Source organism: Rattus norvegicus, chromosome 3 (assembly GCF_021556685.1).
Source record: "Rattus norvegicus strain SHRSP/BbbUtx chromosome 3, alternate assembly SHRSP_T2T, whole genome shotgun sequence".
NCBI lineage: Eukaryota > Metazoa > Chordata > Mammalia > Rodentia > Muridae > Rattus > Rattus norvegicus.
The window spans coordinates 17,383,633-17,401,834 of record NC_141536.1 but is presented as its reverse complement, the minus strand read 5'-3'; the positions used below and the strand labels follow the sequence as shown (position 1 = coordinate 17,401,834).

The 18,202-nt window shown below is 46.9% G+C and overlaps 1 protein-coding gene across 24 annotated transcripts in view; it reads right to left on the bottom strand.

Moving 5' to 3' along the window:
* The window catches only part of Cntrl (centriolin), a 72,721-nt gene that overhangs the window by 1,962 nt on the left and 52,557 nt on the right, over window positions 1-18,202 (bottom strand). For 12 of the 24 annotated variants that reach the window (XR_015683110.1, XM_087652748.1, XM_087652750.1 and 9 more), the window contains 16 exon segments: window positions 16,391-16,521; window positions 15,914-16,054; window positions 15,672-15,798; window positions 15,356-15,520; window positions 14,418-14,577; window positions 12,326-12,441; window positions 12,028-12,245; window positions 8,655-8,812; window positions 7,451-7,524; window positions 6,393-6,581; window positions 5,808-6,033; window positions 5,003-5,208; window positions 3,876-4,016; window positions 1,459-1,722; window positions 1,232-1,294; window positions 524-730 (listed from right to left, as the gene is read on the bottom strand). Coding sequence is in view for 11 of the 24 variants with exons in the window: in XM_087652748.1 (XP_087508874.1) it covers window positions 524-730; window positions 1,232-1,294; window positions 1,459-1,722; window positions 3,876-4,016; window positions 5,003-5,208; window positions 5,808-6,033; window positions 6,393-6,581; window positions 7,451-7,524; window positions 8,655-8,812; window positions 12,028-12,245; window positions 12,326-12,441; window positions 14,418-14,577; window positions 15,356-15,520; window positions 15,672-15,798; window positions 15,914-16,054; window positions 16,391-16,521 (2,586 nt within the window). In the remaining 13 variants the exon portion in view is untranslated. 24 annotated transcript variants of the gene reach the window in all.

The following is an 18,202-nucleotide window of genomic DNA, read 5'->3' as shown; positions in this document are numbered from 1 at the left end:
CTCTCTTTGAGAGATTAACCTCCCAGGTCTAAGATGTTTTGAACGTGTATGGCTGTCTTGCCTGCGTGCACGTCTGCACTGTTGAGGTGCCTGTGCTTGTGCAGGAAAGGTGATGGGTCCTTGGCAAGCAGACATGGCTGTGAGCTGCCATGCGAGTGCTAGGAACTTCATCTGGGACAAGTTCCAGCGCTCTTACCGCTGAGCCAGCTCTCCAACCCCGAAGGTCTGCGCTCTACTGATCAACAAGTAGAAATAAATAGATGAAAGAAAGAAATCTAGAGGTCGAGGACACAAATCTCTCCTGGGTCATCCTATCTCCAATTCTAGTTCACCATCTAAGCTACCGGCTTAACCAATCGTTTTTGTACCTATAAACCAGGTAAACTTTCTCCAGAGATGGCAGTCACATAGGTTTTTGCTAAAACAGCTGAGGGTGGCATTTCAATCCCAAGTCTTCTTGGACCACCTACCCCAAAGTTTTCAAATATTCCAGGTGACTCTAGACTCAAGAGCTTCCTCTTACCTGACTATGTCCATGTTGGGAGTCCTCTACAAGGGAAGACTCTAGATGAGACAGACTGGGTGATGGTGCTGAGTCCACGGAGGTACTAGTGACCAGTTCTCCTAAAGCATCGACTTGTCTCCTCAGACTGTGTAAGGTGCCCTCTGTCTGCCGCTTTCCTTTGATCAATACTTCTGCTTGCTTAGACATAGAGTCTCGAAGCTGAGCCTGGAAAATGTTATCAGATGTGGGGTTTACACGGAAGAAACGCTCCTGAACTCTCAGCTTCTTCACGTTTGATAAGTAAGTCTGACTTTAATAAACAGGAATGAGGGTAGGGCATGGCAGTAATCACTAATCTTTGCACTGGGGAAACTGAGGCCAGATAGCCAGATAGTTCAAGGCTGCCCTGTAGTTCTAGGATAGTCTAGGGTACACAAAGAGACCCTATGTCAAGGACCTGCATTATAGAGGTTAAAGAGCCCTTCACACCAGGATTCTAGGTTGGACCCAGTGCCTTGCATGTGCTAGACAAGTGCTGTACCACTGGGCTATATATCCAATGCCCTAGAATTCAAATGGTCTTCAATGCTGACAGCCATTTGCTATCTGTGGTCAGCGTCTACAGTGTGATCTGTAAGTGTCCTTGAGCACTTCAGTAGGGTGGACATGGAAACCTTTTCCCACGCCAACTATCTCAGGGGCTTTCTCTGGTTTTTAAGAGTCAACCTTGAGGTGATCTTCACGGTGGCGCAGTCTCTCACGGAGTGCTTCTCCACGCCGGTGTTCATCCTTTTTCAGAGAGAAAAGGAGACCAATGAGTCACCAACTGCTACAAGTGGGAGCCAACCTTCTTTCCCTCCTACCCTGGAGGCCCAAAATCTGTTTTTAGCTTTACTGGGGGAGGTGGGAATCAAACTATCACTAAGGCCTGAGGAGAGCAGGACAAACTTTACCATGATGTGAACTTGGGGAAAGTTGGATTTTTCTTCAAAAATTCTCTCATTTGTGGTAAATGGGAAGTTCTCTTTCACGCTTTCCAGCTCTCTTAAGTTATCATCTCTTTCCAAAATAGCTGTGAGATCTGCTGGTAGATCTGGAAGGAACTGGTTGAGATTCCTCAGACTGGTTCTGATTTCGTCTTTCACCTCAGACTTCAGTGTCCTCATTGCATTGCTGACCTCCATCTGCCTCCTCTCGAAGTCTTTCTGGTTTGCCACCTAAGCAGGTGGTGGGTCAAACAGCAGGACTCAGAACCAAGTCTTGGTTGTACTTACAGTGAAGGATCGACAGACACTGGACAGGTAAGTCACTGCATAAGGACCTGAATTCAATCCTCAGAACCCACAAGGCTGGGTGAGGGGGCCATGCTTGCAATTCCAGGACTGGGAAGGTAGAGAAAGGTCAATCTTTGGGGCTGGCTGGACAGCCAGCCAGCCTAGACTAACAGTGAGCTTAAGTTTCAGTGAGAGGCCCTGTCTGAAGGCAGTAAGAGCAATTAAAGGAAGACATTCAGTGTCTTTCGCTGGCCTCTACATGAACCATTTTAACTGCATGCAACACCCACACTCACACCAAACAATACTCTTAACAAAAAAGGTGGGGCGGTGGTTCAGTTAGTACAGTGCGTGCCATACATAAGGACTAGAGTTTGATTTCCAGTATTCACATAAAAAGCTGGGTATGGTGGCATATGCTTGTAGTCTCAGTGTTTAGGGGCATAAAGACAGGTTGATGTAGGGGCAGTAAGCCTCAGGTCCCAGTGAGAGACTGTGGGTTAGTTTTATGCCCACTTGACACATGCTACAGTCATCTGGGAAGAGGGACTCTCCATGGAGATGATGCCTCCATAAGGCTGGCCTATAGGTGAGTCCATCAGGCATTTTCACGACTGATATGTGAGGGAAGGTCCAGCACATGGTGGGTGGGGCCACTCCTCGTCTGATGGTCCTAGGTAGTATAAGAAGGCAGTCTGAGCAGGCCATGAGAAGCGTGCCAGTAAGCAGTGCTCTTCCGTGGCCTCTGTTTCACTTCCTATCTTGAGTTCCTGCCCTGACTTCCTTCACAGAGAATGTGACCTGAGGGTTGTGAGCTGAAATAAACCCTTTCCTTCCCAAGTTGCTTTTGGTCATGGTGTTAACACAGCAACAGCAACTATCAAGACAGGAATCTTGTCAAAAACCAAAATGACATCTATACTGGCTGATTTTGTGCATCAACCTGACATAAGTTGGAGTTATCACAGAGAAAGGAGCCCCCCCTTGAGGAAATGCCTCCATGAGACCCATCTGTAAGGCATTTTCTCAACTAGTGATCAAGGGTGGGAGGACCCAGCCCACTGTGGGTGGTGCCGTCCCTGGGCTGGTGGTCCTGGGTTCTATAAGAGAGCAAGCCAGAGCAAGCCTGGGGAAGCAAGCCAGTAAGTAACATCCCTCCATGGCCTCTGCATCAGCTCCTGCTTCCTGACCTGTGTGAGTTCCAGTTCTGACTTCCTTTGGTGATGAACAGCAATGCGGAAGTGTAAGCTGAATAAACCCTTTCCTCGCCAACTTGCTTCTTGGTCGTGATATTTGTGCAGGAATAGAAACCCTGACTAAGACACCATCCTCTGAGGAATGATACCTGGGTTTGATCTTTGGTTTCCACATGTATGTGTACAGATGTATATTGCTACAGACAAGTGCACATGTGCACATGCACACACACACACAACATAAAAAGTTAGCCAAGGGGTTGAGGGATGCATTGGTCAGTCAGTAAAGCACTGGCAAGCATGAGGACTTGAACTCAAGCCCCAGAACACACAAACATGTCGGGTGTGGGGGCTCACTGCCAGCCAGCCTATCTAAAAACACACGGCTGGTGTTCCTGAGAATGATACCCAAGGGGTCCCCAACTTCCACACACGTGTGGACCTGCACGCTCAGGTGCTGTGCCTGCACACATTTAAAACCAGTTAGTTGACCTGGTGCAGCAGGTAGGATACTTGTTAATCCTGACAACCTTAATTGAATCCCAGAACCCTGTTCAAAGAAGAGACCTGCCTCCCACAGGTTGTCTTCTGACCTCCTCATACTCACCACAGTGTGTGGGGGCACACACACAAACGCATGCACTCATACATAACAAATATGTAAATAAATATCGGTTTAAAAAGCTAGCTGAATTTAACTTTAAGGGTATGTTTTCAACCAATCCTTTCTCCTTATGTGTATGTCTAAATTAACCTGAACCTTACAGTCAGCTTTCCACAACTCCCTCATTCCTCTTAAAGAGATACTAACCAATAAACCCTGCCTGCACCCTGCGGGAGGGAGTGTACCGAGCCCACATGGTGGCCTGGGCTAGCCAGCTGGGGTTCTGGGGTGCGCACCTGTTTCTTGAGCTCCAGGTATTCCTGCTGCATCTGACGGAGCTCCTTCATGAGGCGCCTGGCCCTCTCGTGGTTGTCCTGGGCTACCAGTTCAATTGTCGCCATTTCCTTTTGCATGCAGCTGTTCTCCTGTTTCTGCTCCTAGCATAGAGGGAGGCAAAGGACTCGCAGTCACAAACGGCAGGTGTAGTTACGGGGTTCCACACTCACTAGCAAGCATGACCTCAGTTTGTACAGCTGTAAAATGGAGCACTCTGGAGGCAGGTGTAGTGTGACTGGGAGAATTTGAATTCAGAGTTTGAAGTCGGATCTTCAGCACTGCCTCTGACAAGTTACTTTCCCCTTCCTCAGCCCCATCAGTGATCCCTGAAAAGGCAACGATATCTTCATGGGTTGTAGGGATTATCGTTTATTTGAGACAGGGTCTCTGAGCAGCTCTGGGTGTCCTGGATCTCACTGTGTAAAACCATGTTGGCCTCGAACTCACAGAGATCCTCCGGCCTCTGGTTTTGAGTGCTGGGATTAAAGGAGTATGCCACCATGGCCAACTTAAATTTTAGACATCTAAATCTATCTTTATGATCGTTCTGTTTAAGTCCCAGTTATAAGCACACCACCTTCTGGAAAATGTATCAGATGTCTTTCATTCAACAGAGAGCATTGAAAAAATACATTCCTGGGAATCCACTGTGCTCACTGCTCTGACTGATGTAATCACCACCCCACTCCCCTTAGTTCAAGGGTAAAAGCAAGGTGGACCAGGCTTCCTGGTTTTATTATGCTTGATAAAAATCACTGTTGACCGAAAAGGGCAGAAAGTCACCAACAAGCTCTGACTGCAGCTCTGCAAAGGCGCCGACCAACCCAACACCCGGAGCCCGAGTAGGCTGAGCCAGTGCACAGCTCTCTCTACTGTGCTGTGCGGTCCACAGCATGGCCTCCCTGCTGGCAGCCAGAGCTGCTCTGGGGCTAGTGACCAGGTCTCACTGCGTTTCAACCATTGGAGTTAGGGCCTGGGTTGACGGATAATTTCTCTTCTCCACAGGGAAGCAGTGTAGATGTGAAATGTGTGTGTCAGGTTGGTGTAAATGTTGTTTCTCTCTAGACTCCCAGGGCAGCTTACTTACCAGAAGGTTCTTCTCCAGCTGGCTCCGCTGGATCTTCAGTGCCTCCTTCAGCCCAGCCACCTGCTTCTCTGCCTTCTTCCTTTCTGTTAAGAACTGGTTTCTCAGTAGGCTGAAGTCTGCCCTCATGCCATCGGCCTCTTTCTGCAGGGCCAGCAGGTCACCCGACTTCTCCATCAGCTGCTGCTCCCGCTCTGAAAGCTGCTGTTCTGGGAGGGGAGTGAGCATGCTCAGAAGGTTTGGCCAGTGGTCCTGGGCCAGCAGTGAGTAGAGCTCAGTGCTCCTCACGGGCAGGCTGCCTACCGAGTGGCATGCTCCCTCCTCTGCTGTCTCCCTCCAGTACTGGCTCTCCCAAGCATGCCCCAACCCAACCCACTCCACAGGCTCAAGAGAGGTTCGCCCAGAGAGAGCAAACCGACTCCAAAGTAAATCCCAACTTTGGCCACTCCTGCACGCACCCTTTGGCTGCTGATGCTGTGTTTCTGAACAGTTGAGCCCCCTGTACAGCTCCCGAATAGCCTGTCCTTCAGAGCCTCTTGACTTCCCACCTTGATGTCCTACGGCCCTGTGCATGGCTCTTAGAAGAGGCAGACAGGCACGTGAGACACATTGGCCAGTCTCAGGGTCACATGGTCATAAAGACACACTTGCCCTGCTTCCCTGCAACCTTGACCATCCTTCACAGGGACGCTGCCTTCCTTCCTGCTTTGGTTCTCCTGCCTCCTCCTTGGGTGGCCAGGTCTGGGTCTTCTCCAGCAGACTACAAGGACAGCCCCCCACCCCCACCTGATGTCTGCAGTGAACGTACTGGCCTGGGACAGCATCTTCTCCAGGCTCTCAGTGCACCGCTCCTCTTTCTGCAGGGTCCTGAGGCGTCCTTCAGCGGCCGACACGTCTGTGAGCAGCCACTCCAGCTTGCTTTTCTGGTCCATCAGCTCCCTCTCCAGCTGTCCCTGCTGCTGCTCCAGCGACACTATGCTAGCCACTAACTTCTGCTCCTCACTTTCTCTTTCTTTCTGGAGTTTTTGAAACACCTGAAGAGAGAATAACCTGAGTCGATCATAAAAGAACAAATGTCCCAGGTGTGATCCTCAGATTCGAGTTTCAAAGAGAGAAGTGCTTACAGAGAGGGGAGGGGAGATGGACAGACAGAATAAAAGCTAGTGCTCTATAAAGATGAAGCAGGGGCCTAGCCACTGTGAGAAGAGGACACGGTTGCTAACTAATTAGCATGTGACTGTTAAGCTCTTTACAGAAGCAATGTGGATGACTTAACAGTAATAGATTATACTAACCAGAGTCACACAGTGTACATGGGGCAGCCTGGTCTGGGGTAGGGAGGTGGGAGACAGAGCCCTACGAAGTGAATAGCGACCCCCTTTGAGTACAGTACCATTTCCTGCTGGTCTAGCTGGAGCTTGCTCTCTCTGATCTCATCCTGAAGCTCCTGAAGTTGCTGCTCTTTTGTCTCCGTCTCTTTCTGGCAGCTCTCTAACCGGGCAGTCCATTGGCTGACGTCCTTCTGCAGCTGTGCCTGTTCACTGAGCAGAGCACTCTGGCACTTGGTGGTGTGCATCAGGTCCTTTGGGCAAAAGAGCACAGTGAAATGCCTCACAAAGCCACTCCCTAAGGTGACCAGTGTCAGTCCAGAACCCGCCAAATCTGACAAGTGCCACCCCCTTTATCCTCTCAGCAAACTTAGAGAAAGGTGCTCAGGACTGGAAGTTCATTCCTGGCTTTCCTTCTCTTAGCGCCTAACACGGAGGACAGTGAAACCGCAGGGAAAGCTTCGCTGCCTTGTCACGGAGACAGGAAGAAGTCCAAGTAACCCAGGACTGCTGAGAAAACAACGGTGCTAAACACAAGAGTTAGCCTTGTTACTATCTCAAATATTTAGATAAGTTCAAAAACGTTAAAACAATTTTGAAAAAAAATTTTAACACAGAGAAATATAAGAACCTGACTTCTTAAAAAAAAGATTTTTCGTCTTAAAAGTTTTATGTCTTAGAAACCTTTAGGAAGAGAAATTAGTATTTCTATTAATTTGCTTGAAGTCCTCTGAAAGCCAAACTGTAGCCCTATTCTCACAGACTGACACTGAGTCACCCAGAAGAAGGTCGGCAGAAGCACAGGCCACCAGCTGCACTAGTCGACACCTGACAGATGCTGCTCTGCACGTGGGTCCTACACCTCAGCATCCCCGCTAAGGCTTCTGGGAACTGCTGTGTGACTCTCGTCTAACTACTACCCTACTTACTCTTAGCTTTGGGTAAACTTGAATCAGGAGCTGAAAGAGGTTAGAGACCCACCCAAGGACCGATGCCTCACCTGAAGGCTATGCTGTGCAGCAAGGCCCTGTGGTGCTGGGTAGGTGACCTTAGGACGCTGTGTAAGGAGCCCTGTGGGGCTATAGTGCAAATTGTAAAAGGCCAATTATACTTTGAGCCTTACCTGCTTTGCTAGGTTCAAATGGTCTTGGGTATTTTCCAGTTCCTTCTGCAGGGAGTTTAAGGCTTCCCGTTTATCTACCAAAACATTCATAAAATGATCTTTGTAAGTATACATACAGCATCTGTGTATACACACTGGATCCCCCTTCAAAGTACATCAGAACTGAGTTTACATTTATTTTTGTTAGAGCAATGATGCTAAAAGACAGGAATATGTATAACCCTGTGGGGTTAAAATATGCCTATACTAACGATCTCATAAACATTCAGCTAACCATGTTGGTGAGATGCATGGTTTAAGAATGAGTATATCCTACACTCTTTCATGAAGACAATGTATATCACCATCTGTAAATGGATAAAGTACTGCTGTCTATGTCAAAAATGCTGCGAAGGTTTTCCTTTGGACAGTCTCATGATGAACCCAGTGAGCTCTGAACTCCATTCTTCTACCTCTGCCTACTGAGTGCTGGAATGATAGGTGTGTCACCAGGTCTATTGTGTCGCACAGACTGAATGAGACAGTATATACATCTTGACTAGAAGATAATAAATGCTAGAACCCCACACCATTAGTTATAAATACATAGCCACTTATCCTAAATAAATATCAGAAATAATGGTAATAGAAGACATTTTTACTATTGCCTTCTCCACCCTCCCCCGCATACAGTTATGACCTGAGGGTGATGACAATTCATAATTACTGTGTGTACTTGTGTGAGTGTGTACTTGTGTGAGTGTGAGCGTGTGTGAGTGAGAGTGAGTGTGAGCCTGTGCCATGCAGGGGTGTGGAGGATGAAGGCCAACATCTGGGCGTCAGTTCTCAGTTCTCTCCCTTTACTGTGACCTTGAACAACAGAACTCAGGTTGTCATGCTTGGTGACAAGTGCTTTTTACCTACTGAACCACCTCATTGGCCCCAAAATAATTTGTATTTAACCTTTTTTTTTTTTTTTGCTTTATTTTTAAACTGTTCCTTAAGAAACATAAAAATTAGATTTAAAAGACCAGCTTAAGATGAAATTCATGTACCATGTGTGTCTTAAACTGTACAATTTAGACTTAGTATGTTCACAGAGTGGTATGATTAAATCCATAATCTAATTTTATAAAGGAATCTCATGCCCCGTTCTGCACCAATCCCATCGCCTGAGGGCAAGGCTGTGGGCGGAGTCACAGCCTGCAGGTCACAGCTTCCTCACCTTGCAGCTGCTGTTGCACCTGGGCGCTATCACTGTGTAGGGCGAGCTTGTCTTGGCTCAGGAGCTCCAGCTCCTGCTGCAGCTTCCTGACGCTCACTTCCAGCTGCCCCAGCTTGGACTGCTCCGTGTTGTTGCTTTCCTCGGTAGCTGCTAAAACTCTACCACAGAGTAAAGCAGACTGTTAAAGAGAAAACGCCCACACTATGTGGATGAGGGGCAGCACTGCCTTCCACAGTGCACGGTCAGTGGACGTTGGGGTGAGGGTGAGGCTGGAGACAGAAGATGCCAGAACTCATTTTTAAATAGGAGATTTAAGATTCACTAAGTTAAAGCTTTACAAAAACACATGTCAAAATTCCAAACACAAAACAAGATCAAAGTGAGCGACAAGCAGCCTGCCAGCTCACCCACTACTGACAAAGCAGGGACATAGCTTCATGTGCAACAGGGTCTCCACGGATCAGCCGTTCTAGAGCACGGATCGACTGCGGCTTTAACTTGGACTTCCCTCGTGATTATTTCCATTATGTATCTTCTATAAAAATATACGTTCAAATATATGTTCTTTTGCCCATTTAAAAAAAAATAAGTTATTTTCTATCAAGTTTTGAAGACTTTACACCATATGTTTTGTAGACCTAAGTCCTATGTTACCAGCCTGGTTCAAAGTCTTTTCTCCTAACTGCTGTCATATATCTCTCTTTAGTTTTAATAGTTTTTTTTTCTTTTTGAGTGACATTTAAATGTCTAGTTCTTATTTTTAATTTATTTTTTCTTTTGGCTTTTTGAGAGAGGGTCTTTCTACATGTCTCTAGTTATCCTCGAACTGAACTATGTAGACTATGTAGACAGAGAGATCCACCTGCCTCTGTGCAGGAATTAAAGCAAGTGCCACACACCTGTCTGGTTTCTGATAAGATCACGTGTTTCCTACCACCGTGCACTCACCAGAGCACGGGGCAGGGGACAGCCTCCAGTGGCTGTGTCTGCCCTGGCTCACGTTTCTGCTATGCTGTTCTCCAGCATGGCTGGGATCCCAGGTGCACACTGGCATCTGTCCTTCTTATATAGGTTCCAGGACTGACCAAGGTCACCAGGACTGCCAGGCTTTGAGTCCTCGTCTCTTCTGTCCTGTCAGCTTTAAACGTCGTTTTCTTTACTTTTCTGTGTATGTGTGAGCTCATGTGTGTAAGATGTGTTTACCTGCACAGGCATGTGTGAGACAGATGCTCTCTCCCTGAACCCGCAACTCATTCTTTTGGCTAAACTGCTGGCTAGTGGGCCCATGGGGTCCACCTAGCTCCACTGGTCAAGGTCCAGCTTTGTATTGGGTGTTGGCTCCTGAAACGCAGGTCCTCACTGAGCCATCTCTCCACCCTTGTGCTTTAGTGTGTGTCTTTCTTCTTATTAAGGATCACGCTTCTGGAGTCTAATTAAGAATTCTGTCCTACTCCAAGTCACAAAGGTCTTATTTTCAGTTTTATATTTTAACATTTATGGCTCATTTAATTTCACACTGATTTATTCAGTGGGAAGGGGTATTCATGTGCCATGGTACATGTGTGATAGTAAAATGACAACTTAAGGAGTTGGTGCTCTCCTTCTATTTGGTGGGCTCAGCTCAGGGAATTAACCTCATTTCGCCCCAGGCTTGAACCTTTCCCGACTGAGGCGCTCTGTTGGCTTGTTTTATGTGCACACGTGTTCGATCTGTATGTGTGTCTGTACACTACTTGTATGCCTGGTGCTCACAGTAGCCAGAAGGGAGTGTCAGATTGCCTAGAACCAGAGTTACACGTGGTTGTGCATTGCCATGTTAGGTGGTAAGACTCAAACTCAGGTCCTCTGGAAGAACAGCCTGCGTTCAAACTGCTGAACCATCTCTCCAGATCCTCCATTTTTTAAAATAGTGAAATATGGATCAAATTTTCTATTTTGGATTTTCAACTCTTTTAACATTGTCTAAAATGACTACTTCCCTCTTGAAAAGATGCCTTTCAATCTTTCTCAAAATCTGTACTTCACACATCAAAGTTCATTTGCAGACCCGCATTCCAGAAGTTCTCAACCACTTGGGGATTTAAGAGCCTTTCACAGGGGTCTCCTGAGACCACCAGAAAACAGACATTTACATTATGATCCACGACAGTAGCAAGACAGTTGTGAAGTGGCAATGAGAATGACTTTATGGTTGGGTGAGGGGTCCCCACAACATGAGGAACTGTACTAATATAAAGGTCAGTCGCAGCATTAGGGAGGGTGAGGACCAGTGCCCTGTTCTGTGCCGTGGACCCACTTATGTGCTGTGGAGTACAACAGGATTTGATTACTGTCATTTATATGAAGTGCTAAAATCAAGTGTGTTGATCTTAAATCCTTTCTCATTTTCTAATATTTTTCTTGATGGTATGTCTAAAGAATTCTATAAATTGTAGGTTCTTTGCATTTTCTTATAAATTTTAGAACCAACTTATAACTTTCTAAAAAAGGAAAAGAAAACAACTCAGTGAGATTCTGACTGCAACTGTTTTGAATATATAGATCAATCTGAGAACAAATGTGTCTTCTCACAGCAGTGAACAAAATGTTCCTTTCCCTTTATTTCCATCAAGACTGTGTGTCCTGGAGGACAAGCTTGGGGGTCTGAGAGCTGCCCCCATTCTGCTCGTCTTTCCCCTTTGGAGTCAGAGTCTCACGGGCCTGCAGCTGGTGGAGGGAAGGCCAGTGCCCAGAGATGCACTTGTCTCTATGTAGTCCCCATTGCTAGGATTACAGCATCTGTCACCTGTCTGCTATGTCTGCTTTACCATGGAGACCTAGAGACTCAACCCCTCATGCTCGAAAGGTGCTTTTCTGACTGAGCCACCCATCGACCCCAGGCAAGGTAGTCTGTTAAAAATGTTCTTAAAGGGGAACTTTAGGGAAAAAGTAACCAAGAAAAAAATGGTATCAGAAAATTATGCTATCAAGTTTGTACAATATTGTTTTTTCTGTTTTTGTTGTTGTTATAATTTTTGCTCTTTTGTTGTTGTTTTGTTTTTTTGGTTTTTTTTTGAAACAGGGTTTTTCTGCATAGCCCTGACTTATCCTGGAAGTCACTCCATGGGTTTTGAACTCAGAGATCTGACTGTGCTGGCTTCCTGAGTGCTGGGGTTAAAGGTGTGCATCGCCATGTGTGGCTTTTGCTGCTGTCTTGAGATAGGTTCTCCTTAAGTAGCACTGATGGCTTGGAACCCACTGTGCAGGCCTGGCAGCCTCAAATCCACAGCAGTGCTCCTTCCTCCTTGGTGGGTGAGGGGATCTCAGACACGCACCCCCATGAGTAGCTCTCTGGTCTCATGTTTACCCTCCACATTTTTATCCCTGCCCTTACCTTTTGGCGTGGGAAGACTTCTTTTCCCAACTCTCGCACTGCTCTTGGAGATGTTCCTTTTCTTTATTCAGACATTCGATGCAGGACTGTAGTGCCTGGGTCTCAGCCCTCACTCGCTCTGTCTCCCGCCTGTCTCTCTCCAGGAGCTGTCTCTGCCGCTCTAGCTCCCGTCTCTGCTGCTGAGCTGTCTGCTGCAAACTCTCTAGCTCTAGCTTCCCCTGAGGCAGAGAAAAGAGACTCAGACATCCTGGAAGAGAGGCTGGGGTGGCACAGGCTCAGCGCTTTCCTCTGTGCATACCTCCAGCAGGTCGACCTGAGTCTTCTCCAGCTCCACCACCTTCTGGTCATGCTGTAGCTTCAGACTTTGTAGCTCGTTGGTTTCAAGCTGCAGTATGTCTGCAACATTCTTTAGTTCTGACAGAGAGACCAAGCAAGGTCAATGTTGTGAACCAGGAAATACAACAGAACAAACTATTACTCCTTGTTGACTGACTAGAAAGTGAAAAAAAATTTTTGTTGTGTTGTTTAAATGGTATTAATTTCATTAGTAAAGGAAAAATCTTTTTGAAAGCACTGTTAAAAACATTAATTTGTCCTGGGCACCGGTGGTACACTTCTTTAATCCCAGCACTCAGGAGGCAGAGTTAAGTGGATCTCTGAAAAACCTTGCCTCAACAACAACAACAAACAAAATCCAAAATCCAACACAAATTTTTAAAAACGTTGTACCAAAACCAGTAAACTTCTGACTCTAGGAGCATTTATATCCACATAGAATGAGCTAAGCAATTGTATATGAAAAGATAGGAAAAACTTGAAAATATGGTATTTGTTCTCTGCAGAAAATCTGGAAAAGGGGCAGCAGCCCAACAGCCAATGGTGAGTACTAATGAACATGCTAAGAAATGGATATGAGAGACAACTCCCCAAAGCCATCCTGACTTCATGTCCATATTTTCTCTCTCTCTCTCTCTCTCTCTCTCTCTCTCTCTCTCTCTCTCTCTCTCATACACACACACACACACACACACACACACACACACAATTTTGGGGTGTTTTATTTCAGGACTCCACTTTGTTTGACATGGACATGGCCTCCGACCAATAGTCGGGGGTTGGGGGGATTGGGAAGCTCTGGACAGGAAGCTGACTTGACTTCCCCTAGCCTGAGTGTGAGTGCTGACGGTGTGTACACATGATAGCTACTGCAGCTGTGTCCTCCCAGCCACTTACAGCCCGAGACTGCTATCCAGGCCTACAGAGAGCTCCTAGGAGACTGGGCCCCTCCAGAACATTTCAGAAGGCTCCGGGGCATCAGAAGAGAGGGGAGGGAGATGTAAGAACCAGAGGCCCAGGACGTCTAGGTGAGGTTGAGTCCTCTAGGATAAGGGACTCACGGAGTCTCAACCACATGGCTGCCCAACCAACACTGGCCCAATTCCAAACATGCTATGCAAATTCTGTAGTGCTGTGCAGAATGATCGAGCGTCTGGGCTGTAGAGTGAGCATGACACACCCGACCCCTGCTTCTCTGTGTGCCAGTCTGCATATCGCTTTTTCCTCATTCTCTTCCTGCCCCAGTCAGGTTTCCAGTACTCTGCAGGTAAAGGCATTTGCTATGTAGGTATGAGGACCCAAGTCTGGGTCCCAGCACCCACACACACAGCTGGGTGTGGCTGCGCATGCACCAGTAACTCCCGGTGTGTATGTGTAGGTGTGGTGCAGAGACGAAGGGGCACTGGGACTTGCTGGTGGACATCTATAACTCAGTGCTCTGTGCATGTGTTGGGGAGGTGTGCAGAGACAAGAGGATCACTGGGACCAGGCTAAGTGCAGGCCCTGTCTCAATGGCATAAAATAGTGATCCAACAGGACAAGTGATGCTCTCCTCTGGGCTGTGCACATACACAGGGATAAACACATAAAAGAAAACAGGGTAACCGGAGTAAGTAAATAGCTGGGCCACCTCCCACACTGAGGACTCACCTCATATTTTCACATGTCATTAAAGTGTAAACACAAGCCCTTTCTTTCCAGTTTCCCAAGTGTGAATCTTGCTGTGACACATATCAGGGCTGACACGCCCTAGATGAATAGGATTGCACTTTGGTTTGGCACGCTGGACTGTCTGGAGTGCGGAAGCCCTGGCCAAGCATCTCGGTCACACCCCTCCCAGCTGTGAGGGTCCTCCCATGCTCACCAGCCACCAACACGCTTCTTTTGTTTGAAATAGTCCCTAACAGATGGAGCTGCAGGAAGCGTCCAGCTCCTTCCCAGCTTGCTCGGCACTGAGCTTACCGGTCAGAGGGGGCTTGGCTGGGCTCACTTGCTGGGACCTGCAGTGCACACGTGGCCAGCCTCACATTCTGTGGCTTGCCTTTTAAACTCACCAGTCTTATGTTTCGACAGCTGCTGTAAAACTACCTCAAGATTCTCTTCCTCCTTCTCTATCTCCTGCTTTATAAGTGTGAGCTGAGTCCTCTTCTCACTGATGTGGACATTCAGTTCTCCTTTCTGAAAACTTAGTTCTTCCAGAAGTGATTTTACTTCCTGTGTGTAAATAAAAATCATCTCCTCTGTGAATCACGAATCAAAATCCCCCTTACACCAGTCAGTTCTGTTACTGTTCTATCTCAAACATTTATTTTGTAATTTAATTTATATTACATTTTATATTAAATTATAATTTTTTGCCTTTGGTACTTAAGCAAAGCACTATATTTTGCACCAACATCTACATATAATATGAAAAAGTAACCTATGTTCATGCAGATGTATTTGTGCTATTTATCCCAGGCAAAGGTTGTTCCCAGCCTCAGCGACCATCAGAGGCAGAAGGCTGAGGACACGGACAAGGTCACAAAGTGAGATGCCAGGGACATAAGCAGTTATGATTAAATGTAAGATAAAGAAACTCCTGAAGAGCACCCTAGAAAACAACAAACCAACCAACCAACCCCGGCAGGTTGCATGCGGCTGAACCGTGAGATACAGGCAGGATGCAATGCTGCCTATGACTGGGATAAGGGCGTTCCTGGACAGAAGTGCACGAGAAAGCCAAGAAGCAAGAGAACCCAGAGTGCATGCAGAGGCCACACGCTGCCTCGGCACCAACACATCAACACCCCAAATGGTGCCGTAGAGGGGAATTCCATCTCCATTTGGGGAGAACCTGGAGCACTCTCAACCTCAGCGCTGCCCTGGACTCCTAGGAAAGCCTGCTGACAAACATCCCCTGATATGACTGCACTTCTCCTAGGAAAGCCTGCTGACAAACATCCCCTGATGTGACTGCACTTCTCCTAGGAAAGCCTGCTGACAAACATACCCTGATGTGACTGCACTTCTCGGCAACTTCCGTCTCCCCCAGTGTCAGGGCTTCCTGGAGGTCAGCTTTTGCCTGGGTGAGGCTGTCCTGGAGTAGAAGCAGCTCTTCCCTTCTGTGCCCCAGCTGTGAGTCTAGGACAGCCAACTCCTGCTGCTGGCTTGTCACCTGAAAAGGGAGATGGCAAGTCCGACTCGAGGACACATGTATTCTTTACACTTTAGTTTGTATCTTTCCATCTTTTCTACAACCAAATAAGCCTTAGTCAGCAATCCAAAATACATTTAAAATAGTCGTTTCCATGTGTCTGTTGTCATACCTGGCTTTTCAGTGTTTCCAGCTCAGCTCTCTTGGCCTGAAGGAGACTCTCAGATTCCTTAAGAACCTGAAGGTGGTGATCCTCATTGACTTCCGCTGCCTTGATGTCTCTCTGCAGACTTTGAAGCCTACATGGCAGGGCAGGATTTCAGCAGCCCTCCTCTAAAGGAGCCGGATGCCCACAGCTGCTCCAGGACAACTCTTCCCATTCCACCCCTCCCCAATACCCCTCAAAGGCCTTACTCTTCTGTCAGTTTTTCCTTCTTCTCGTTTAGACACTGGAAATCAGCATCTTTGGCTGCTACAACTTTGTTTATTTCTTTCAAGATTTCTTCTTGTTTGATTTTGTGTTGCTCCAAGTCTTCTGCATCAGCCTGGAGCAATCTACAATAGAGCATTCATGCCTCTGGCCCTTAGGGCATAGCATGGAAGGGCCATTTCCCTGAGTGCCTCAGCCTTCAGGTGGAGCCTGGGCCCCACCCACCAGAGGACCAGGCTCCACCCACCTCAGAGGCCAGGCTCCACCCACCTCAGAGGACCAGGCTCCACCCACCTCAGAGGACCAGGCTCCACCCACCTCAGAGGCCAGGCTCCACCCACCTCAGAGGACCAGGCTCCACCCACCTCAGAGGACCAGGCTCCACCCACCTCTGAGGCCTGGGCTCCACCCACCTCAGAGGACCAGGCTCCACCCACATCAGAGGCCAGGGCTCCACCCACCTTAGTTGCTGCTCTGCTTTCACAAGGTTAAGTGCAGTCTCCTGGGCTCTCTTTTCTAATGCCTCAGCGTCTGACTCAGTTTGTAATAAATTTCTCTTGGCATCAGTGAACTTTTCGACAGCACTCTTTGTCTAGAGAAGAAACTGTCATTAGAAACCACTCGGCTGCAGCACTCACTATAGTTACTGGGAGTATTAACTGGGACAACTCTTAGAAAACAAGACAAGGGTTGGGGATTTAGCTCAGTGGTAGAGCGCTTGCCTAGCAAGCGCAAGGCCCTGGGTTCGGTCCCCAGCTCCGAAAAAAAGAACAAAAAGCAAAAACAAAACAAAACAAACAAACAAACAAAAAACCAAGACAAAGCAGAGAAATGTAAAAACATTAAACCATTCCTTTGCTGTGAATTTCTAATGCTTAGAAAATTATCCAGAACCAAATAACTACTGCATAAAAATGTAATGAGATAAGATAAATCTTTTTTTAAAGATTTATTTTTATTTTATGTTCATGAGCATACTGTGGCTATCTGCAGACACACCAGAGGGCACTGGATCCCACTACAGATGGTTGTGAGCCACCATGTGGTTGCTGGGAATTGAACTCAGGACCTCTGGAAGAGCAGCCAGTGCTCTTAACCGCTGAGCCATCTCTCCAGCCCCAAGATAAGATAAATCTTGATAAATAAAAATAGTGTAATAAAACAGAATACTATCTAGTCTTTAAAAAATCACAATGTCTCAGCATGCAGATGCTAGAATATGTTGGGTCAGAAAAATATCTTAAATGGTATAAGTGCTGTGAGAGGAACTATAGAAAACTACATTTGTGTCAACAAAGATGGAGTACTTATGAAAAAGTCATTTGAAGATGGAGACATCTACACTCCAAACTGTGATTATCAAACTCAGCCAACAAATGGTAGTAAATTTACCAACTTCTGTGCACAGACTCTTCTTAGAGACACTGTAAGCTGAAGCTAAGTTTGTCATGGGGATTTAGTCTTTAAACACACTCCTGTGCTAGATTGGGCAAAAAACACTTTCAAAAAATCAACTTGGTTTCCTGGTCTATCTAGAGCAAGAGGTTTAATAGATCTAAGATTTTAGTTTGCACTGATGTACAAACGTCCTCCAAAGGCAGAAGCAGCTGCGTGTAAATCTGTCTATTACTGTCCCACGGGTGACATCTCACTGGCAGGGTCCACACTTAGACATGTCACCGCATCTCTTCAGACAGCTGCTTTCTGCTGGCTCATTAGCAAAGCCTTGAGCAGGGTCCATCATCTACTCAGGGGAGTCCCTGGGAGGAGAGTCTCTCCACTGTGGCCACTTTGCCTCTGAGTGCCCACTGCCAAGGCCACTAATTAAAACAAATACAGGGGATATGTTTTCTCTAGGTCTACAACACCACGGGAGGAATTCCTGGATAGGAGCTATGCCTGCAAAGGCAGATGGACTTTTACAGCTCTCCTGGGTGAGCTTGAGACATTCCTTGCCCACCTCTGTGTGGTGACCAACACCCTGTTGACTAGCAGAGAAAGCCAATCCAACATCTTGAAAAACAGATTAAAAACCAAAACCAAAAACCGTTTGGGCTGTATTAACAGGAGGCTTCTGGATAGCACCTGAAGCCCGCAGCTGCAGTCTCTCTGCCTGGCTGCCCCTACTTCTCTACTTGAAAATGTCTTGGGTTATGACTTTTTTGTGTGTTGTTACTATAAAAGCTTTATGAAACTATTAGAACATAAAATGTCAGGCCATGGCTCCTTACATTTGTCTCCAGGATAAACAATCTTGTACCTCTTTGAGGTAA